General features: G+C 41.0%; 1 protein-coding gene across 7 annotated transcripts in view; it reads right to left on the bottom strand.

Moving 5' to 3' along the window:
* Positions 1-706: 706 nt before the first annotated feature.
* The window catches only part of CEP57L1 (centrosomal protein 57 like 1), a 38,355-nt gene continuing 14,929 nt past the window's right edge, over positions 707-24,132 (bottom strand). For 6 of the 7 annotated variants that reach the window (XM_043510786.1, XM_038397566.2, XM_038397564.2 and 3 more), the window contains 8 exons: positions 23,715-23,836; positions 9,271-9,387; positions 8,881-8,958; positions 6,158-6,253; positions 5,107-5,184; positions 4,762-4,988; positions 2,997-3,141; positions 707-1,226 (listed from right to left, as the gene is read on the bottom strand). In XM_043510786.1, the coding sequence (XP_043366721.1) occupies positions 1,002-1,226; positions 2,997-3,141; positions 4,762-4,988; positions 5,107-5,184; positions 6,158-6,253; positions 8,881-8,958; positions 9,271-9,387; positions 23,715-23,836 (1,088 nt within the window). In that variant the 3' untranslated portion in view covers positions 707-1,001. The remainder of the gene's footprint in view (positions 1,227-2,996; positions 3,142-4,761; positions 4,989-5,106; positions 5,185-6,157; positions 6,254-8,880; positions 8,959-9,270; positions 9,388-23,714; positions 23,837-24,132) is intronic. The other variant, XM_038397568.2, reaches the window with a different exon arrangement.

Genomic DNA, 24,132 nt, shown 5'->3' with positions numbered 1-24,132 from the left:
TTTAAGGATTGGTGCCTTCCATATATCCAGCCAAAATGAGTTTAGCAATATTTATATTAAAAACATGGCGGTGGCAGCAGTATAAATGGTGCCTTATTAGCATTAATTATAATTAAGCAGCATTAAAGAGTCAGATATGGTGGATTTTTTTTTGCTTTGTTTTAATAAGAAGAACCCACACTATATTTGAACCAATACAGGCCATTTAAGCCCTATGACTGGCAAATGTGTACAATACAAGCCATTGCACTTTCAGAAAAAGTACTTCGTAGAAAGATGACCTTTTTGCTCTAATCGCTGCAAGTGACTTATTGCCAAACTGCCTCTGCAAAACAAGCAATCTTCAACATCAGTCCATGAATGCAGGCACTAAAGTTTATGTCCTAGATAATTTTACATTACAAAATTAGTAAGTGCATGTTGACGACAGACATTGTACTTGTCTGCATTAAATTGTAAGAACCCAAGTATTCAGTCCTCACAAAAGGAAGACTCCCACTTACTCCATTAGGAGTTTTGGCCCTGTTAGGGCTGCAGAAGTAGGCTTTAAGTATCTCCTTTGAGCCTGGAGGAAATGTGATAATCCTGAGTTTCTGACCTACATTAAGGAGTTTTCCCTTCCTCCTCTACTTCATAATTAATTTCAGAGTGTTTGCATATATGTTGATGAGGAGGAAAGTGGTTAAAAACCAGATTGCATTTCTTATATATTTCAAAGATAGTTTTTAATTTTGTAAGTTAAAAGAAATTGGGACACTTCATGAAACAATTAAAATAGATATTACAAAATATGTATAGCTACAGGGAAAGTGAGTTTGTTCAACCCAAGCCTAAGTTTCAACTGAAATTTACTATTAGGTTAGAAAATATTTGGACATGGCATAAATGAAATATTAAACATTTAATTCAGTCTAATATTTGTTAAATCCAAACCTATGAAGAAGTGTCTGACAAATTGTTTGGCATGCCAGTAAGAGGCACTACCTATATAATATGTAAAACTATTGTTCCCACATGATATCATCTTTTTTCAGTGTTGACTGAAGTTTCTGCACATTTTTTAACAGCTGAAGCGAGCTTTTGCTTTTCTGCACAGGACAGGATTTTGATGCTCTTCCGCTTGAAGTAACTGGAATCTCTCTTGTTTCTTTTAGGTCATCAGATTTTGGTAGGACATGAGCTGACTGTCTCTTCAATTTCTGAGCTTTCTGCTTTAATTTGTGGACCTAAAAATGAAGATTTATGCACGAAAGTTTTAATGCTCAGAAAGGATATTGGCTAGAGGCCCAGGCACCACTTAAGAGCAACAATCTCAAACACCAATTATAAATGAAAAGAGGAGAGAGAGTTTAGCTTTCCACCACATCAGATCACTCTCCAGTAAACCCCTGTACTCTACCCCTGACGAGAAGAGTAAAGTAAGTCGACGGGAGAGTTTCTCCCATTGACCCCCCACTCCCCCCCGCAGTGTAGACTGCAATAACTTGACCTAAGGTACATCAACTCCAGCTACATTATTCACGTAGCTGGAGTTGCATAGCATAGGTTGACTTACCATGGTAATGTAGACATAGCTTAAGGCTATGTCTACTCTTAAAAGACTACACAGGCACAGCTGCAGCACTATAGCTGCACTGTTGCAGGGCTTCAGTGTAAACACTTACTACAGTGATGGGAGGGGTTCTCCCACTGCTATAGGTAATGCACCTCCCTGAGAGGTGGTAGCTAGGGGTTAAAATCAACTTAACTACATCTCTCAGGGGTGTAGATTTTTCATATGCCCGAGAGACGTTGCTATGCAGTGACAAGATGGCGCATGTTAGTTTGGTGGGTCCTGTGCTTTTCTTGGCGAGGAGCTAACATGCCACTCCTTGCCCCTGTTCTTAGGGCGTCGATGGCCCCACTAGTGACCCAGGAAAGTGGTAAAGGAGAGAAGCTGGGGAGGGGTCTGGGTTTGCTCCTCACTCTGAGCCCCAGCCCCTCTCAACCCCTGCGGGTTCTTACCCTCTTCCCCCTTGGGTGGGGTACCTGCAGTGCTTAGATGCTGGGGAAGGGAGTCTCCCTCCCCTACTGGGCAGGATCCCCCTTACTTCAGTTCTCTGATTTTCCAAGTCTCACAGCACACCTCCAATCTCCAGTCCTCTCTCCTTCCTCCTCTTCCTCTCCCTGTCTGAAGCAGGGGGGTTTATTAGGTTCTTAACAGGGCCTTAATTGACTGCAGGTGCTCCAATTAACCTGCAGCCACCTTCCCTAGTCTACAGGGAACCATGCTTTAATTAGCCTTGAGTTCATACATTTCCCCTCTAGCACTCTCCCACTGCTCCCTGGCCCTCCTGTATCACAGCAGATATAACTTTTCAATGTAGACCAGCCCTCATCAGTTAAAATATCCTACTTATGGCAATGTTTTCCACTTTAGCTTCTTTCCAGATGTTCAGTATCAGCCATTGAATCTAAATATTTACCTAAAGCCTCAGCACCTCACTAAGCTCTTTGTAAGAATAAATATCAATCAATCATGAGGTTGATATTACTACAAGTGCTTTTGAATGTCAACGTGTGTGTGTGTGTGTGTGTGTGTGTGTGTGTGTGTGTGTGTGTGTGTGTGTGTGTGTGTGTGTGTGTGTGTGTGTGTGTGTGTTGACTTGCACGTACCATGAAACCTGCACTGAAGGACACTCCAGTAGACAAAATTAGGGTATTATGAGAAAAAGTTTAGACATTTTGATTTGTGGATTTAGGTTTGAACTATTTCTAAAGATAAAAAACTCAAATGCTTTCAAGCCATCATTGCTTTCTAAATAGAGACAGGGATGAGTGTTTGAATCTGACACACGCTTCAAATAAGTTTCTTGTTTGAAACAATTTGTCTTGGAATCCCAACAGGATTGTACATTCTAAAGGTAGGCACTGGCTCTCTCTAGCAACAGCATGAAAAATTATTTTCATTGTATTCCAATAGTTTGCTTTTAAGTAAACTCTAAAAATTTACTTACACTAGCTTGGTGTTTTTTCAACTTAGATATCTGTTCCCCTTTAATTTCCATTTGCTTTACAAGACAATCCAATTCACGTTCTAGATCTTCACGAACTTCACAGTTTTGAGTTTCTTGTATCTGCTTTGAGAGTTCTTGATGCTCACTGTTAAAGACAAAGATATTAGACAACAGTATTGGTGGTATATTTGAACAACATTCTTCTTACATGTACTTTTGTTACATTGCACAAGTTTCAACTCCAGGAGGTCTCCTCACTAGAAAAATAAAGCATGTTAAATCACCATGACACACAACTAAATACTTTTTATACTAAATAAATACATAAAATAAAATACTCAAACATTCATATTTTTCCATTACTTATTTTCCTTCTACTCTAAGCCTGCAGATAATATACTCATTTTGTTACATCACAACCATTTCTCTTAAGATTGAAGAAATAAGCACCAGAGAGAGTGTGCTGGTACTGCAGCATCATGCACAATGGCTACTTGTAATGTGAAAAGTTAAATGATCCCATTAAAGTAAATAGCAGGCAATATACACAAAAAATGTATACTGGATAATTCCAACCCCTGTCTAAGTTGCCCCAGAGTAAGAGCACTTAACATAATTCAGAAAAACTTGTTTTACAACTGCTAATGAAAGTTATAGTTCTTTTGTCAAATTAATCAAGTACAATTAGAATTCTACTGGGCAAAATTAACTGCATGGTTTGTTGCTACTGGCAATTACTGTTCCAAACATCTCACTCTACAGACTAATGACAGAAAGTGTAGTTTGGAGCTCCCTAATGCATAGAGTAAAGCTATACATAAGTTACAAAGGATAAGAACATTTCACGGTTAGAAGTTATTGATCAACAAGTTCTTTGGGGCAAAGGGCCATCCCTTCTTTTATATTTTAATACAATGCCTAGCACAAAGTGAGCACAACTGAAAATAAATTATTTCTTCTCTTCATAAATTCCTCCAGCTTAAATTGCTACTCTAAATCAAATATTTTCTCTGATTGGCACACAACTAATAAGGGAGTTATAGCTATATAGTTCTAGAGCTTTGTGAAGAGATTCTGCAAACAGCTTAGATTAATCAATGCCATGTGTCCTGAAATGAGGACCAACAACTATTTCAGCATGATCTGTAAGATAGGAATTTTAAAATGCTATGTGGATTCAAAACACATATGCTATTTACAAGGACTAGATGGATACCAGCAGGACATCTGGTCTCCAACCCATGCAGTTGTCCTTCTGGACTAATCACGTCCCTTTCATCGCAGGCCTCTTGTCAGTCATAATAAGGTCAAAGCTGGCAGCACCCCTACAGCAATATGGCTTACTCTTCTAGGTATCAGTTAAAAGGTTTCTCCAAAAGAAAACCTACCATTGTGCTGTGTGTAGCTTTGAGGATAAGGATATCCTTCAGGCCTTATTTTAGACAGCCTGCTGCACGATCATCATAAGAGTGGCTTAAAAAAAAAAAAAAAAAAGCAGCCAACCCACACACCCCAAAAGTACAAAAGAACCTCCACTATCTGCTCATGAAGCTGTTTAAATGCAAGGGCTATAAAAACTTCCCAATGAGAGAAAATCCTATCTGCAAGATCCACCCAAACCTCACTCCCCAAATATTTTTAGACCCAAACATGCTCTAGTAAAACCTCCAAATAGCCCTCACATGGCTGCAGCTTGCAGCCATTTTTACTCAGAACATCACAGTCTTTTTATCCTTTGGGAGATAATATACAGATACATACTTACAAGCTCATCTGGCCTAGCTCATCTTGTATCGCCAGCAAAAGGTCAGATAGATTTTCAGTGACAGAAGATGTGGAACAAGAGGATACAGATTTGCATGCAATAGTTCGTCTAGAAATCCTGTGTTCAGCTGCTTCTGGACACCGTGACAAGACACATGGACTACGATGTTTCATCATATGCAAGACACTTTGTACATTTGCACTAACAGAATGGCTGGAGCTGGCAGACTTGAGAGGAGAAAAGGAAACTTCTGTAAGCAGCTATAACCAAGGTAATTAATGGAAAAAAATATTCATTTAAAAAGAACGTGGACACATGTTTAAATGAGAATCTAATCAGGCTCACCTTCCCAGCCACAAAAGGCAGCATCCCAGCATTTAGGCAAAATTGTGGAGGATGTACTTTCTTCAGAGCAGATTTTTTCTGACAGACAGTAGACAGAAGACATGTTTGCCTAACAGTGCAATCTTAAAATTATTCTTTCAAATTAGACTGAAAACTCTTTGAAGTAGGGGCGGTTTTTGTTCCGTCTTTGAGCAGTGTCTAACACAACAAGGTCCTGCTCCATGACTGAGGCTTATAAGCGCTACCAAAATACAAATAATAAAAGAAGAACGTAACCCAAGTATTTTGTCAACAAGCCTTTCCTCCCCGCCCTGCCCCAGTGAGAACAAGTCTGAGCTACACTTCGGCAACAAATTATTCCATACAAAAGCAGTGCTCCATAATAGCCGATGAAATATGCTGTCTCAATTCATCTCCTTTAATGGGTATTAAAGTTTTCCTACTTCTCCCCAATACAGAAGAATTTCCAATAAGACCGAGATCTAGTACACAGTTAATCTGACAACTCAGTAGTAGATTACGATTAGAGAAATTTAGCACCATCTCTCTGGCATTTAAACAACACAGTTTTACAAGTCATGTCATTTTAGCAGACCTGCAATGCCTGTGGATGAAAAGAACGCAATGGGTGAAGTTCATCTTGCCTTCAGTATGACACTTGCTACAGCATTTCAAAAAAATCCTAGTTCAAGTGGTCTTTGAAAGTTTTGAAATTCAAAAAAAAAAAAAAAAAAAAAATAAACTAAGGGCATGAACACAGGCCAGTGAAATGGCCGTGCATAGTTTAAGGTTTTGCTGGAGTGGGCAAGTTTTCTATTTTAAAACTAGGCATTACCACACTAAAAACATAATTTTAGTTATCTAAAGAGAGAGGGAAAAAACAGCATGTTATATTTTCAGAGTAAATGACAGAGTCTAGAGAGCCAACAGAACCCCACCCACCACCACTTTTCCAGTAGCATCCCTATCACTCCATGAATGAGATGCTACAAAAATAAGAGAGGCATGTTAGAGACATCATCACTGTGCAAATGACAAACTTGCATATTACCTTTGCAGTTTTCTTTTTCTGGTTTTTCTTTTTTGGTTCATTTTGAGGTGACACTGAAGACATTAAAATTCTATTTATCTCAAGTCCAGTTTGAAGCTATAGTAATGAGAATAAAGTATTTAAATATCAACATTTTTAAATAGCACAGATTGAATCTTCATCCACACATGAGAGAGGATTAATTAGATGCATTACTAACTGAACTCTCTGGGAGGCAGGAGGATTATAAAAAGAGGATATGGAGACTGAATAGGATACAGGATGTCATGGTATCAAATATACCTTGCAACGCTGCCTGAGAGATTGCTATTTCCAAACCCAAAGTACAGCAGCTATATCTCTTGGACTACCACAACTAATGCTGCAGTGAGCTAAGGATATGGCTATTTAAAGTGGGAAGAGGTTTGGACACCATAGGAGTGGACATACTGGGTCACCAATGGTCCATCTAGACGGGTGTCCTGTCTTGCAACAGTGGCTAGAGCCAGATGCTTCAGAGCAAACCAACAGAATAGGGCAATTGAGTGATCCATCACCTGTCTTGCAACATTTAGCATCAGTCCCATTGTCCAAGCAAGGGTTTTTTCTAGGGATTACTTTATAATTACTGTTGTCTATACAAGATTAGTGTAATAGGGCAGGTTTCAGAGTAGCAGCCGTGTTAGTCTGTATTCGCAAAAAGAAAAGGAGTACTTGTGGCACCTTAGAGACTAACAAATTTATTAGAGCATAAGCTTTCGTGAGCTACAGCTCACTTCATCGGATGCATTTACTGTAATAGGGCAGTTACCATTCATCCCTTTAAGGGATGAGGCCTCTGTCTTTGCACATATAAGCAGACCTGGCTAAAAGATGCGGTAGAACTATCATCAGCTCAAACTACCACAGCCAGATACTTCACTGAGCGTGAATCAAGAGAAGGTTGAAGAGAAGTCATGGCACCTGACCTGTAACAGAAGGCTTCTCACCCCAAAACCAACTTTGATAGATCCTGGATTATGGTAAAATCTGACCAGTAGTCGGCATACTGATCACATTACTGCACTAGAGTCCTTTCTTGCACTCATGGAGTCTCTCTGCAGTGACACTGAAGACAAATTAATTGCTCTCGGCAAGCTTTGTATTATGTATTTTTTTTTTTTTTAATAAGGTCAGACATGCACAGAAGGCTTATGTGGTAGCAAAACCAGTTAAGAGAGAGACCCAGAGGATTGTGTTTTGGGCTGTGATATTCAGTCGAGTCCTTGAGGTGTTGGGGCAATTCTACAGTTCCTGACTGATGGAAGCCAGTGATGTTGTGGTGGAACTGCTGTAGGAGGTGACTGCAATGGTGAAAATGGGTAAGGAGCTAGTTTTTCTTATTGTAAAACGCTGTCATATGTAAAACACAGGAGGCAATTGTCCTACTCTGTTCAGTACTGGTGAGGCCTCAGCTGGAGTACTGTGTCCAATTCTGAGTGCCACACTTTAGGGAAGATGTGGATAAACTGGAGAGAGTCTAGAGGAGAGCAACAAACATGACAAAAAGGTTTAGAAAATCTGATCTATGTGGAGAGGTTAAAAAAAGTGAACATGTTTAATCTTGAGATAAAAGATGACTGAAGGGGGACCTGATAACAGCCTTCAAATATGTTATGGGGCGTTATAAAGAGGACAGCGATCATTTGTTATGTGTTGACCACTGAAAGTAGGACAAAATGTAATGGGCGTAATCTGGAGCAAGGGAGATAAAAGGTTTTTCATACTATCTAACCTATGTAACTATACAGGTAGTTAAGTTCTGGAATAGGCTTTCAAGCTAGTTTGGACAAACACCCAACAGGGATGGTCCAGGTGTACTTAGACCTATTTCAGCACAGGGGGCTGGACTAGATGACCTCTTGAGGTCCCTTCCAGATCTACATTTCTGTAATTGTTAGGTCTGTGCAATACAAGAGCTGAAGAGTAAGTATTCTTCTACAGTAAACTCCAAAAAGAACTGCCCTCTTTCAAAATGGCTGCTACCTAGTATAGTTCTCAATGAGAGTGAGGCTATGACGGCCCATAGCTAACATGCCCACTTTTAAAATGGCTACTGTCTCTCAGTGTTCTTAGTGTGACTAAAATCAAGATGGTGGCCCCAGCAGGAAAAGTAGTTCTTCATGGAATTCTCTACAGAAGATCATTTATTTTTCAGCCTCTGATGAAGGAATTTATTTAATAGTGAAAAAATGAATCTTGCAAAGTAAAAGGTCTAAGTGTAGCCAAATGTATAGGATTTAACCATATGGAAAGTCTGTTATTCTATTAAGATAGCATCCTAGGTTAAACTTTTTGTCCTGAACTAAGTTGCTTAATTGATCTATTTTATAATTAATTTTAAGTTATAATTTAGTTTAACTTCTCAGAAAATTCATTGTTTATCCAACGAGAATGTACTCTAATTTTGAGGAGAATGTGCTGTATTCTTCATGCATTTAAAAGAAATTAAAAAAAAAAAAAAGTTGAATCCCTGCTTTAAAGTTCAAAACACAACTCAGCCTTACCTTTGGAACTGATGTTCTAGAAGAAGCCAAATGTACATAATATAAACCTCATTAAGCAAAGCTTATCATTTTGAGTTGTCAAGTTAGCTTGGAAAAATTCTGTAAACGCTAATAAACAGGTTTATAAAAAAAAAAAAAAGTGTCTTAAAGAGAGACACTATTTCTTCAGCAATAAATCCAGTAATTTGGCTATCCTACCTGAGCAGCTTTGTCTTCTATTAACTTGCGCTGATGCTCTTCTTCACAAAGTTTTTCCTCCAATTGTTTGATCTTGTCCTGAAACAGAACACTAGTATGATTAGTCACATTTAAGGCTGGCCCAGTGAATCAGAACTGGCAAGTACCTTGCAATTTGAAGGAATTTTGAAATAGTCAAAATTACTCATCTTGTTAAACAGGCTTAAATTCCTCAGATTTATAGGAAATGAAGTCTTAGGTAGAAGGCAAAGTGAATGTTGAGATCTTATACTCCTCTGCTGGAGCTACAGTTGATAAATGGTCTGTGTATTTTTAGCACAATTGGCAACCGTGGCACAAAGAAATTTGAAATGAACTGTAACCGCACATTGTCGTGCTAGGCTTGCTTACTTCTGCAGTTCTCTGTGTAGTGCTAAATCTGAAGCACTCTTTTTCTAGGACTTCAAGCTTTTCAAGTTTTGCATGGAGCTCCATCTGATTCCGATCTTTTTCCTTTTGAAGTTGAGTCTGGAAAGAATAAGCAAAAGTCAAGTTTGGCAGCTGATAAAATAGTTTGACACACCAAGAAATCTCTCACCACAGTGAACTTTGTTTAAACAGTTTACAATTTTAAGTATTAAGTTCAGGGCTATGAAAAATGCCAGACAGACAAAGTAGCGTTCAGTTTCTACCACAGTCAGAAGCTGATAAAATACATGTAGGAACTGAAGAGAAACAGTCAAATGAAAAAAAAAGTTTCAATTCAATTATATCACAATTGCAAACAAGTAAAAATTGACAAATTTTTTAAGTGCTTGTATATAAATGCCAGAAGCCTCTATACTAAGATGGGTGAACTTGAGTGCCTGGTAATAAATGAGGATATTGATATAATAAGCATCAGAGAAGATTGGTGGAACAATGATAATCAATAGAACACTAAAATACCAGGGTACAAAGTACTGTATATACTCATTCATAAGCCAAATTTTTTTTTGGTAAAAAAGGGAAGCATCAAAGAAGGGGGTCAGCTTATGAATGGGTATAGAGGGAGAGGTGAGACACAGCTCCTCCCCCCAACAGAAGGGACAAGGAGAGAAAGCAGAGCCAGAAGGGACGAGGTGGGGCCAGAGTCTCTCTATGGTATAAAGGAATGACAGAGTAGGTCGTGCTGGTGGGGGAGTAGCACTGTATGTGAAAGAAAGCAGAGTCAAATATAGTAAGAATCTCAAATCAAACTATACCATAGAATCTCTATGGAGAGAAATTCCATGCTTGAATAGTAAGAGTCTACCAGTAGGAATACATTACTGACCATCTGACTAGGATGGCGATTGTGAAATGCTCAGGGAGATTAGAGAGGCTAAAAGAATAGAAAACTCAAAAAAATAGGAGATTTCAACTATCCCCCCTTTCAACTCAAGACAGGATGCAGAGATAAAATTTCTAGACACCATTAATGACCGTTTCTGGTAGCAGCTTGCCCAGGAACACACCAAGGGGAGAGGAAATTCTTGATTTAGTCCTAAGTGGAGTACAGGATCTGGTCCAAGAGGTGACTATAGCTGAACTGCTCGGTAACAGCAATCACAATAATATAATTAAATTTAACATCTTTGTAGAAGGGAAAATACCAAAGAAGCCCACCTTAGTAGCATTTCAGAAAGGGGAACTACATAAAAATGAAGAAGCTAGTTAAACAGAAATTAAAAAAGATACAGTCACAAGAGTGAAATGCCTGCAAGCTGCATGGAAACTTGTTAAAAACACCATAATAAGAATTCAAATTAAATGGTTTATCCCTAATTAAAAAAACCTAGTAAGAGAACCAAAAAAATGCCACTGTGGCTAAACAGTAAAAGCAGCAGTTAGAGGCAAAAAGGTATCCCTTAAAAATTGGAAGTCAAATCTTACTGAGGAAAATAGAAAGAGCATAAACTCTGGCAAGGCAAATGTAAAAGTATAACTAGGCAGGCCAAAAAAGAATTTGAAGAGCAATTAGCAAGAGACTCAAAAACTAACAGCAATTTAAAAAAAAAAAAAAAGTACCTCAGAAGCAGGAAGCCTGCCAAACCATCAGTGGGGCCACTGAACAATCGAGGTGCTAAAGGAGCACTCAGGGAAGACAAGACCATTGAGGAGAAGCTAAATGAATTCTTTGCATCAGTCTTCACTGCAGAGGATGCAAGAGAGAGAGAGAGAGAGAGAGAGAGAGAGACACTCATTCTTCAGCCATTCTTTTTAGGTGACAAATCTGAGGAACTGACCCAGAGTTAGGTGTCAGTAGGGGAGGTTTTGGAACAGATTGATCAATCAAAAAGTAATAAGTAACCAGAAACAGATAGCGTTCACCCAAGAGTTCTGAACAAACTCAAATATGAAATTGCAGAACTGCTAACTGTGATATGTAACCTGTCCCTTAAATCAGCTGCTGTACCAGATGGCTAGAGGATAGTTAATGTCACACCAAATTTTTTTTAAAAAAAAGGTTTCAAGGTGATCCTGGCAATTACAAGCCGGCAAGCCTGATTTCAGGACCAGGCAAGTTGGTTGAAACTATAGTAAAGAACAGAATTATCAGACACATAGATGAACATGATTTGTTGGGGGGGGGGGGGGGGGGAAGAGTCAACATGGCTTGTGTAAAGGGAAATCATGCCTCATCAATCTATTAGAATTCTTAGAGGAGGTCAAACATACATGTGAACAAGGGTGATCCAGAGCATATAGTATACATGAACTTTCAGAAAGCCTTTGATAAAGTCCCTCAAAGTAAGCAGTCATGGGATAAAAGGAAGGTCCTCTCATGGACCAGCAACTGGTTAAAATATAGGAAACAAAGGGTAGGAATAAATGGCCAGTTTTCAGAAAGGACAGAGATAAAGAGAGTTGTCACCCAAGGATCTGTACTGGGACCACTATTATTCAATATATTCATAAGTGATCTGGAAAAGAGGGTAAACAAAGCAGTGAGGTAACAAAATTTGCAAAAATGATCCAAAACTATTCAAGATAGTCAAGTCCAAAGCAGACTGCGAAGAGTTACAAAGGGATCTCACTAAACTACAAATGGGAATGAGGATATGGAGGTAGATATTACCATATCTGAGGTAGAAGCGAAACTGAAACAGCTTAATGGGACTAAATCGGGGGGCCCAGATAATCTTCATCCAAGAATATTAAAGGAATTGGCACCTGAAATTGCAAGCCCATTAGCAAGAATTTTTAATGAATCTGTAAACTCAGCAGTAGTACCGAATGATTGGAGAATTGCCAATATAGTTCCTATTTTTAAGAAAGGAAAAAAAGTAATCCGGGTAACTACAGGCCAGTTAGTCTGACATCTGTAGTATGCAAGGTCCTGGAAAAAATACAACATGGTTTTACAAAAGGTAGATCGTGCCAAACCAACCAAATCTCCTATTTTGAAAAAGTAAATGCAGTGGATCTAATTTACCTAGATTTCAGTAAGGCGTTTGATACCGTGCCACATGGGGAATTATTAGTTAAATTGGAGAAGATGGGGATCAATATGAACATCAAAAGGTGGATAAGGAATTGGTTAAAGGGGAGACTGCAACGGGTCCTACTGAAAGGCCAACTGTCAGGCTGGAGGGAGGTTACCAGTGGAGTTCCTCAGGGATCAGTTTTGGGACCAAATCTTATTTAATCTTTTTATTACTGACCTTGGCACAAAAAGTGGGAGTGTGCTAATAAAGTTTGGAGATGATACAAAGCTGGGAGGTATTGCCAATTCAGAGAAGGATCGGCATATTATACAGGAGGATCTGGATGACCTTGTAAACTGGAGTAATAGTAATAGGAGGAAATTTAATAGTGAGAAGTGTAAGGTTATGCATTTAGGGATTAACAACAAGAATTTTAGTTATAAGCTGGGGACGCATCAATTAGAAGTAACGGAAGAGGAGAAGGACCTTGGAGTATTGGTTGATCATAGGATGACTATGAGCTGCCAATGTGATATGGCTGTGAAAAAAGCTAATGCGGTTTTGGGATGCATCAGGAGAGGCATTTCTAGTAGGGATAAGGAGGGTTTAGTACCATTATACAAAGGCACTGGTGAGACCTCACCTGGAATACTGTATGCAGTTCTGGTCTCCCATGTTTAAAATGGATGAATTCAAACTGGAGCAGGTACAGAGAAGGGCTACTAGGATGATCCGAGGAATGGAAAACTTGTCTTATGAAAGGAGACTTAAGGAGCTTGGCTTGTTTAGCCTAACTAAAAGAAGGTTGAGGGGAGATATGATTGCTCTCTATAAATATATCAGAGGGATAAATACAGGAGAGGGAGAGGAATTATTTCAGCTCAGCACCAATGTGGACACAAGAACAAATGGGTATACACTGGCCACCAGGAAGTTTAGACTTGAAATTAGACGAAGGTTTCTAACCATCAGAGGAGTGAAGTTTTGGAATAGCCTTCCAAGGGAAGCAGTGGGGGCAAAAGATCTGTCTGGCTTTAAGATTCTACTCGATAAGTTTATGGAGGAAATGGTATGATGGGATAATGTGATTTTGGTAATTAATTGATCTTTAAATATTCAAGGTAAATAGGCCTAATCCCCTGAGATGGGATATTAGATGGATGGGATCCGAGTTACCCAGGAAAGAATTTTCTGTAGTATCTGGCTGGTGAATCTTTCCCATATGCTCAGGGTTTAGCCGATTCCCTCCCGACCCCAAATATGGCAATTTTCCTCCAGGGCAGATTGGAAGAGGCCCTGGAGGTTTTTCGCCTTCCTCTGTAGCATGGGACACAGGTCACTTGAGGGAGGCTTCTCTGCTCCTTGAAGTCTTTAAACCACGATTTGAGGACTTCAATAGCTCAGACATAAAAAGAAAAGGAGTACTTGTGGCACCTTAGAGACTAACAAATTTATTAGAGCATAAGCTTTCGTGAGCTACAGCTCACTTCATCGGATGCATTTGGTGGAAAAAACAGAGGAGAGATTTATACACACACACACAGAGAACATGAAACAATGGGTTTATCATACACACTGTAAGGAGAGTGATCACTTAAGATAAGCCATCACCAACATCAGACATAGGTGAGGTTTTTTGTAGGAGTGGGTGGGTGAGATTCTGTGGCCTGCGCTGTGCAGGAGGTCGGACTAGATGATCAGAATGGTCCCTTCTGACCTTAGTATCTATGAAATTAGGTGACTGAGCAACAAAAGAAACAGATGAAATTCAGTGTTGATAAATGCAAGATAATGTGCATTGGAAGACATAATCCCAACTATACTTATAAAATGATGGTGTCTAAATTAGCTGTTACCATTCAACAAGAGAGATCTTGGAGTAAATGTGGATAGTTCTCTGAAAACATCCGCACAGTGAACAGGAGGATGTACACTGTACAGAGGCAGTCAAAAAAGCTAAATGTTTGGTCCCATTAGGAAAAGGGATATATAATAAGACAGGAAATATAATACTGATATATAAATCCATAGTACAACTACACCTTGAATACTGCATGCAGTTCTGGCCATCCCATCTCAAAAATGGTATATTAGAATTGGAAAAAGTACAGAGAAAGGCAACAAAAATGATTAGAAGTATGGAACTGCTTCCATAGGAGAGCTTAAAGAGACTAACTTTTCAGATTGGAAGAGAGATGACTACAGGGGAATAGGACAGCGGCCTACAAAATCATGAATGGTGTGGAGAAGGTGAGTAAGGAAGTGTTGGTTACTCTTCCACATAACACATGAACCAATGAAATTAATAGGCAGCACGTTTGAAACAAACAAAAAAGGAAGTACTTCTTCACACAACTTACAGTCAACCTGTGGAACTCATTGCCATGGGATGTGGTGAAGACCAAAACTACAAGTGGATTAAAAAAAAAAAAAGTTAGCTAAATTCATGGAGGGTAGGTCTATCAATGGCTATTAGCCAAGATGGTCAGGGGTGCACACCCCTGCTCTGGGTGTCCTAAGCCTCTAACTGCCAGAAGTGGACAACGGGATGGGTCACTCCGTAAATGCCCTGTTCTGTTCTCTGAAGCATCTGGCACCAACCACTGTCTGAACACAGGGTACTGGGGTAGGTGGACTACTGGTCTGACCAACTATAGCTGTTATGTCAGCTTGCCCAAGCAACAACCCTTCCCTAGGGCTGAGCTGCTGCTGAACCTCAGCCAGAACCACCAACTAAACCATGCAGTTGAAAGAGGCAATTGTCTAGGGAACTGGAATATTAGAGGTAGCAAGTATTCAATGTGTGTGTGTGCGCGCGCGCGCACATAAACTATGAATTACCTAGGTAAGGACTTCTAGAGTCAGCCTGGACCTGGAGGAATAGGAAAATAGTGGTCACATTGTAAAGTGGCCAGAGAATGCGTGAGCAAGGTCTCAATTGGCATGTTCCCTTCTGCCTCTACCTCCTAAATGTCATGGACTTGTGTAAAGGAATGCTAAAAACTCTATTACACAGTTCAGCTACTACGTGGCACTGTGTGTAAAATACCTTATTTACACTTGCCTCAGCCATACCTGGCAGAACACTTTTTATACCCCAGAGAAATGTGCTTCCCCCCCCCCCAAACCAGCAATTCAAGAACCAGGGGAAAAATGTTGAATGTTTTATAAGAGCTCTGCATACATTGGATGAAAACTGATTTGGGGAATACAAAAACACGAAAAGTAACAGATACAGGTTATTGGGTTAAAAATATTTCACAGTAGCTAAATAGAAGACAGACTTAATCCTAGCCGTAGCTATTCAGAGAGCAAAGGGGTCTGAACTAGTCAAACAGAACACCAAGTAGGAGCAACTTGAAATCCCTGAAACTAGCTTTGAAATGATAAGACAGACACTTGAGTGTTCAAAGTATTACCATCAAGCCCCCAACACAAGGAAAGAGAACTCCCAGGCTAAAAGGAACAAATTCCAACCTACATGCACAAGGTGTGGAAAAAGTCATATCCCAAGAGATGACGCATGTCCAGCCAGAGGCACATGGTGTGCTAAATGCATGAAATATGAACATTTTGCAGATGTTTGTTGCACCAAAGGAGTCAGAGTTGATTGATATGACAGATAATCAAGAGCCATTGTTTTTGGGATCTAACACTTGTGGTGACAGAGAACCTGCCTGGAGAATGAAAGTGAATACTCATGGCAAAACTATTTGACTTGAAAATTGACTCAGGAGCAGGTGTCACAATACTCTCAGAAGGCACTTACAATCACCTTCAACCTCTCACACAGCTGAAGTCACCTGACACTACTCTGAATAGCCCAGGAGGTACTCTGAATTGTGTGGGCCAGTTCACCACAGAGACAACTTAGAGACAAAAAGCTTTGCATTCAAAGTGTATATGATCAAAGAATCACAGACCAACAACCTTCTCAGCTGCAGTGTGGCAGCCATGATGGGCCTAATGAGAAAGATGGAAGAACTTGGTGGAATATTAGAGACTTTTGTAAGGAGATCCAGTACAAATAACCTTGAGAGACAATGCTGAACCTTAGTGTGTACATGATTTTTCCAGGGACTGAGGTGAGGCTGACCGGCCTGTAGTTCCCAGGATCATGTACAGGCGACCAGCTTGGCTTAATGGTGAAATCCTAGCGGATCTTAAACATAAAAAAGAAGCTTACAAGAAGTGGAAGGTTGGACATATGACCAGGGAAGAGTATAAAAATATTGCTCGGGCATGTAGGAAAGATATCAGGAGGGCCAAATCGCACCTGGAGCTGCAGCTAGCAAGAGATGTCAAGAGTAACAAGAAGGGTTTCTTCAGGTATGTTGGCAACAAGAAGAAAGCCAAGGAAAGTGTGGGCCCCTTAATGAGGGAGGCAAGCTAGTGACAGAGGATGTGGAAAAAGCTAATGTACTCAATGCTTTTTTTGCCTCTGTTTTCACTAACAAGGTCAGCTCCCAGACTGCTGTGCTGGGCAACACAAAATGGGGAAGAGATGGCCAGCCCTCTGTAGAGATAGAGGTGGTTAGGGACTATTTAGAAAAGCTGGACGTGCACAAGTCCATGGGGCCGGACGAATTGCATCCGAGAGTGCTGAAGGAATTGGCGGCTGTGATTGCAGAGCCCTTGGCCATTATCTTTGAAAACTCGTGGCGAACGGGGGAAGTCCCGGATGACTGGAAAAAGGCTAATGTAGTGCCCATCTTTAAAAAAGGGAAGAAGGAGGATCCTGGGAACTACAGGCCGGTCAGCCTCACCTCAGTCCCTGGAAAAATCATGGAGCAGGTCCTCAAAGAATCAATCCTGAAGCACTTAGAGGAGAGGAAAGTGATCAGGAACAGTCAGCATGGATTCACCAAGGGAAGGTCATGCCTGACTAATCTAATCGCCTTTTATGATGAGATTACTGGTTCTGTGGATGAAGGGAAAGCAGTGGATGTATTGTTTCTTGACTTTAGCAAAGCTTTTGACACGGTCTCCCACAGCATTCTTGTCAGCAAGTTAAGGAAGTATGGGCTGGATGAATGCACTATAAGGTGGGTAGAAAGCTGGCTAGATTGTCGGGCTCAACGGGTAGTGATCAATGGCTCCATGTCTAGTTGGCAGCCGGTGTCAAGTGGAGTGCCCCAGGGGTCGGTCCTGGGGCCCGTTTTGTTCAATATCTTCATAAATGATCTGGAGGATGGTGTGGATTGCACTCTCAGCAAATTTGCGGATGATACTAAACTGGGAGGAGTGGTAGATACGCTGGAGGGGAGGGATAGGATACAGAAGGACCTAGACAAATTGGAGGATTGGGCCAAAAGAAATCTAATGAGGTTCAATAAGGATAAATGCAGGGTCCTGCACTTAGGATGGAAGAATCCAATGCACCGCTACAGACTAGGGACCGAATGGCTCGGCAGCAGTTCTGCGGAAAAGGACCTAGGGGTGACAGTGGACGAGAAGCTGGATATGAGTCAGCAGTGTGCCCTTGTTGCCAAGAAGGCCAATGGCATTTTGGGTTGTATAAGTAGGGGCATAGCGAGCAGATCGAGGGACGTGATCGTTCCCCTCTATTCGACACTGGTGAGGCCTCATCTGGAGTACTGTGTCCAGTTTTGGGCCCCACACTACAGGAAGGATGTGGATAAATTGGAAAGAGTACAACGAAGGGCAACGAAAATGATTAGGGGTCTAGAGCACATGACTTATGAGGAGAGGCTGAGGGAGCTGGGATTGTTTAGTCTGCAGAAGAGAAGAATGAGGGGGGATTTGATAGCTGCTTTCAACTACCTGAAAGGGGGTTTCAAAGAGGATGGCTCTAGACTGTTCTCAATGGTAGCAGATGACAGAACGAGGAGTAATGGTCTCAAGTTGCAATGGGGGAGGTTTAGATTGGATATTAGGAAAAACTTTTTCACTAAGAGGGTGGTGAAACACTGGAATGCGTTACCTAGGGAGGTGGTAGAATCTCCTTCCTTAGAGGTTTTTAAGGTCAGGCTTGACAAAGCCCTGGCTGGGATGATTTAACTGGGACTTGGTCCTGCTTTGAGCAGGGGGTTGGACTAGATGACCTTCTGGGGTCCCTTCCAACCCTGATATTCTATGATTCTATGAACCTCACAGGACTCCTGTCCCATTACTTTATAAAGTGTAAACTGAGTTAAAGAGAATGGAAGGGATTGGCACATTGAGAAAAATCTCTGATCCAACAGCATGGTATGCCCTAATGATAGCAGCAATAAGGAAAAATATGGGTCTGTGTGGATCTTAAAAGGACTTAATGAAACAGTTGTGGGAGAAAAATATATCCTCCCAACACTAGATGACTTCCTCCCCAAAGTGAAAGGAGCTACAGTAACCTCCAACCTGCATGTCTTGAGCAAACATTAGCAAACTCCTTTAGTCCAAGAAAGTGCTCAACTGACTACATTTATCACACCCTTTGGGAGTTTTTGCTTGTGAAGATTACCAGTACACTTGAAATTTTCCAAAGAAAATGGCAGAACTGTTAACTCCATATATGGATCTTCAGTGGAAGAATACAACAAAACCTCAACAAAAGTCCTAAGCCTAGTCTGAGCCTGGACTGAAGCTAAACAAGGGAAATGTGTTTACCACCTATCCCAAATAGAGGTTTTTGGGACAAACAAAAATGGAATCATTCCTAGGCCTGAGAAAGCAAAAGCAATTCAAGCAATGCACCAACTAACATACCAGAACTGAGATGTATACTGGGGATGGTAAATTACCTTGGTCGATACCTACAAGACCTTTCTACAGTGACAAAACCACTGAATGAACTATTAAAGTCCAACACACCTTGGCTATTGGGGCCAGATCAAGACATTCCCTCCTACAAGGTAAAAGAAATCTCAGTAGCTCCTGTTCTCAAGTACTATGACCTGAACAAACCCACAATGGTCAGTGAGGATGCAAGCAGCTATGATGTAGGTCAGGGATGGGCAAACTTTTTGGCCTGAGGGCCACATCAGGGTTGCGAAACGGTATGGAGGGCTGGGTAGAGAAGGCTATGCTTGGCCCCCCCTCCCACTTTCCACCCGCTGACTGCTCCTCTCAGAACCGCTGACCCATCCAACCCCTCCCCTCCCCCCAATTCCTTGTCCCCTGACCGCCCCCTTCCGGGACCCCTGTCTCTGACTGCCCCCCCCAGGACTCCCCCTGCTCCCTGTCCCCCCTCTCCCAGGACCCCAATCCCCAACCCCATATCCAACCCCCCTCTGCCCCTTATCCAGCCCCCCTCCCGCTTACCACACCGCTCACAGCGGCGGGACAAGCCTGGGAGATGGGCAGGTGCAAGCTGCGCTGCCTGCACAGTGCCATACCTACAGGGGAGTGGGGACAGCAGGGGAGAGGCTGGGGGCCAACTCCCTGGCTAGGAGCTCAGGGGCTGGGCAAGGCTGTCCCATGGGCCAGATGTGGCCCACGAGCCATAGTTTGCCCATCTCTGGCCTAGGTGTATTTTTGCAACAACACGAGTGGAAGCCAGTTGTATCTTGCTCTCACACTCTCACTGAAACAGAAAAACCAATATGCATGGATTGAAAAGGAGTGCCCGACAAGCGTATGGGCATGGGAGTTTTATTAAACAGGTATCTGTGTGGATTGAATTTGTTTATGCTAATAGACCATAAGCTGCTTGTAACCCTCAATGGAAGAGGCCTGGATCAAGCACTGCTGAGATGCCAGTGTCTACTGATAAAGGTTAATTAGATTTAACCCAATTGCTAAATATGTTCCTGGGAAAAATCTGGTAGTAACAGACACTGTCACAGAGTCCAGCATCTATCCATGAGCTGGAAAATAATGTAAAGGCATATGTGAAAGCTATGGATGCACACAGACCAGTGTCAGAACAGACTACATCCATTACAACAAGCAACCTCAACAGACATGCAACTTCAGCAAATTCTAAGTTACTATAGGGTCATCTGGACCAAGTATCTAAAGAACAAAACATGAAGCAAGAGACTACTTTGTGGTGCAGGGACAATTAAGTCATGAGTCAAGGCCATTTCACATTAATTTCAAATGAAAGGAGAGGAGATATCCTAATGTCCTTCATGGGTGAAGTTTAATGATTAAATGACACAAATGGACCAACCAGTCAGCTTGGTGGACAGGCATCAGCAGGGATGTGAAAATTAAAAGTTACTTTATGTGAACATTGCAGAGCTAACAAATTTATTTGAACATAAGCTTTCGTGAGCTACAGCTCACTTCATTGGAATAAATTTGTTAGTCAGGGTGCCACAAGTACTCCTTTTCTTTTTGCAAATACAGACTAACACGGCTGCTACTCTGAAACATTGCAGAGACCAACTCAATACAAAGAACCTTTAGTAACATCACCTCTATCAGGGAGGCCTTGGAAGAGAAGCAGTAGATTTGTGCAAATTCAGAGGACAATTGGTCACTATGGACAACTGTAATGCTATAGGATTAAAATATGAATATATAGATCATTGTTGCTACCACATTATACAAATGCAACAAATTTTGTGCAAAATGTGTCATGTAAGGTGTCAATGGAAAAGTTATGGTTTGCTGAATATGATTATCCTATTTTTATGCATGTATCATTTTCATATTTGAAGTTATGAATATTGACTGTATATCTGTATTTCAAAATGTGTTTGCTTTTAACACCCTCAAGGTAGTTTACATCCAATCCAGTCTTGCCAGCACGCTGTGACTACACTATTCAAGTTGATGGCCCATCAACACACACAACGGGCCATGGAAGAAGTTTATCCCCACCTGATAGACTTTCCTGTGGATGTTCCAGCCAGAATACGGGTAATGGCCCCTCCTATGACTCATTGAAGCATGCAAGGGCATGTAACCAGCTTGTGTAACACTGGACTCCATCTTGTGCCTGCACTTTTCCACTGGCTGTACTGAGAGCAGACCTTCCACATGGGAGAAACTGTAAAATGCCCTGGAAATAGCTCCATTTTGCCTCTTTTCTGCTCTGATCTCTGGACTATGAACTTATACTAATGGGAGAAATCTAATCAAGGGACTGAGGACCTTCCACTCTTTTGGAAGCAACCAGAGACTTAAGCCAGCAGTTTATGCCATCACTGCTTCAAACCTGATCCAGGAATTTTTTAGTTATTGTATACATTTGATTCCTTTAACCAATTTTAACTCTCACCGTTCTTTTTTCTTATAAGCCAACCTTTAGATATTAGATACTAAAGGATTGGCAACAGCATGATTATTGGGTAAGATCTAAGTTGTATATTGATCTGAGTATGTGGCTGGTAGTTTGGGATCAGAAGAATCCTTTGGTTGATGAAATTGGTTTTAAATAACCACTCATCATTAAGTCTAGTGTCTGGGAATTGAAATAAAGACTGGAATACCCAAGGAGGCTGCAGTTCCGATTTCTTGTTAGCCAGTGTGGTGAGATAGAAGTTTACTTTTGTTGCTCATTTGGTACATCTTATGGAAGAATAACCACCAGTTTTGGAGTATTTCTGCCCTATTTCTCAGCAGTTTGTCCTGAATTTGGTATTCTCAGTTGTGACCCACTGAAGCACAGGTACATTCCCAGTTATACAAAAATAACGTACTTGAAAGATATAACGTTGCATTATTATTGCTTTTGCTCACTTTTGTCCATCACAAGTTGTTCTGGAATATCAGGCCACAATTCCCTGCAACAGAATTTAGGTCATTCTAAACTAAATATGATTTTGAGCATATTACTAGCAGCCCACAATACCTGCAAATGAATGGAGAACTGAAAGAGCTATACAGACAGCCAAGAAAATCTTACAGCAGGAAGATCCATTTCTTGCTCTTCTGAGTTACAGATCAACACCAATAGCAGCTACTGGATACAGTCCAGCACAACTGCTGATGAAAAAACAACTCAGAACTATTGTTTCAAGTTTGGGAAAGAATCTATCTCCAAATTTGCTAGTTATGAAAAGAGTAGTCAAACTGGATACAATGGCAAAAAGAGCCTAGGAACACTTTTACAACAGACATAATTCAGTTAGAGAGCTGCCAGCTCTAGCTTCTACATAAATCCACAGTATGTGCACATCTTGAATATTGCATACAGATATGGCCGCCCCATCTCAAAAAAGATATATTGGAATTGGAAAAGGATCAGAAAAGGGCACCAAAAATGATTAGGGGTATGGAACGGCTTTCATATGAGGAGAGACTAATAAGACTGACTTTTCAGCTTGGAAAAAGATGACTAAAGCGGGGATATGATAGAGGTCTATAAAATCATGACTGGTGTGGAGAAAGGAAGTGTTATTTACTCCTCCTCCTCCTAACACACGAGCCAAGGGTCACCAAATGAAATTAATAGGCAGCAGGTTTAAAAACAAAGTATTTCCCCCTCCCCCGCACAACACAGTCAACTAGTGGAACTCCTTGCCAGCGGATGTTGCGAATGCCAAGACTATAACAGGGTTAAAAAAAAAAAAAAAAACGAACTAGGTAAGTTCAAGGAGGATAGGTCCAGCAATAGCTATTAGCCAGGATGGGCAGGGATGGCATCCCTAGCCTCTGTTTGCCAGAAGCTGGGAATGGGTGACAGGGGATGGATCACTTTATGATTACCTGTTCTGTTCATTCCCTCTGGGGCACCTGGCATTGGCCACTGTCAGAAGACAGGATGCTGGGCTAGATAGACCGTTGGTCTGACCCAGCATGGCTTATAGAGGAAAAAAAAGGGACAACTCCAGCTGTCGTAAAGAAAAGGAATTCAGTACCCAGATCATACATGATCAAGACTGCCAGTGGAGAGTTCAGCAAAAAAACATTGACATCTACCGTTTGCTCCTCAGAAGGAACAGATAGCAGGTGCAGAACAAGATGACGACGACGAGGATTTTAGACCAACCAAAACCAGTTGTTGCAACTAATGGACAGCCAGATGACCTAATTATATAACCCAAACTTGTAACAACTTGAAAACCAGTATGATTCAGAGACACTTAACAGACGAAATTCAAAGACAGTGTGATAAGTGTAAATGTAGAACTTACAGGGGGAGATGTAATGGAACTGTATTATACTGTTCAGCCACTAGGTGGCACTGTATATAAAATACTTATTTTAACAAACCTCAGCTATACCTGCCAGAGCATTAAAAGGATATTATAATAAACATATCTGGTATGCATCTTGGATACAGAGCTTTCTCTGGGCAAGCTACACCTGACAGGAAAATGACAGCTTATTATAAACGCCACACTAGCAAGCCATTTTGTGTAATTCTCTGAATAGCTGTCTGATGATAATCACTCTCCTTCATTATCAATCTGAGCAGAACTGGGGAGATGCAATATGCAGGAAGTACAATCTTACCATTTCTACAATTTTGTGCTCTTATTGTTTCATTTATTATACTAAATACTTCACCTGTTGCTCTAGAACCATATTCTTTTCTAGCTCTGCATTGAAAACCATTTTCCTCATGTAATCCAGCTGTTTCTCGAGTAGGGAGCAGCGGGATTGTGCTGCACTTAACTGCACACTAACATCTGTGGAGAGAGACAAACAGTGTAGAATAGTATTTTTGAGTAACATTTAGCCTATCCCTCACCCTCTGGTCTTGGAGATTTCTAAGTTTTTGGGTTGGTATTTTTTTGTACTTGGGCTGGGCCAGTGAAGTGTTAACAGGGAGTATTTTAACGTGTGCAAGACTCAGGATGCGTTTCCAGGTACAGACCCTAATCTGTGTTACTACTGACTTCACAGGAGTTACTCACCATTTACACCAGTATAAACCTAATCAAATCTGGTTCCCTCCTGCCCCCTCTGTACCTTTCATCAGATT

This window comes from Dermochelys coriacea, chromosome 3, assembly GCF_009764565.3.
Source record: "Dermochelys coriacea isolate rDerCor1 chromosome 3, rDerCor1.pri.v4, whole genome shotgun sequence".
NCBI lineage: Eukaryota > Metazoa > Chordata > Testudines > Dermochelyidae > Dermochelys > Dermochelys coriacea.
The sequence above is the reverse complement of the archived record's forward strand: the minus strand, read 5'-3'. Positions and strand labels throughout refer to the sequence as shown.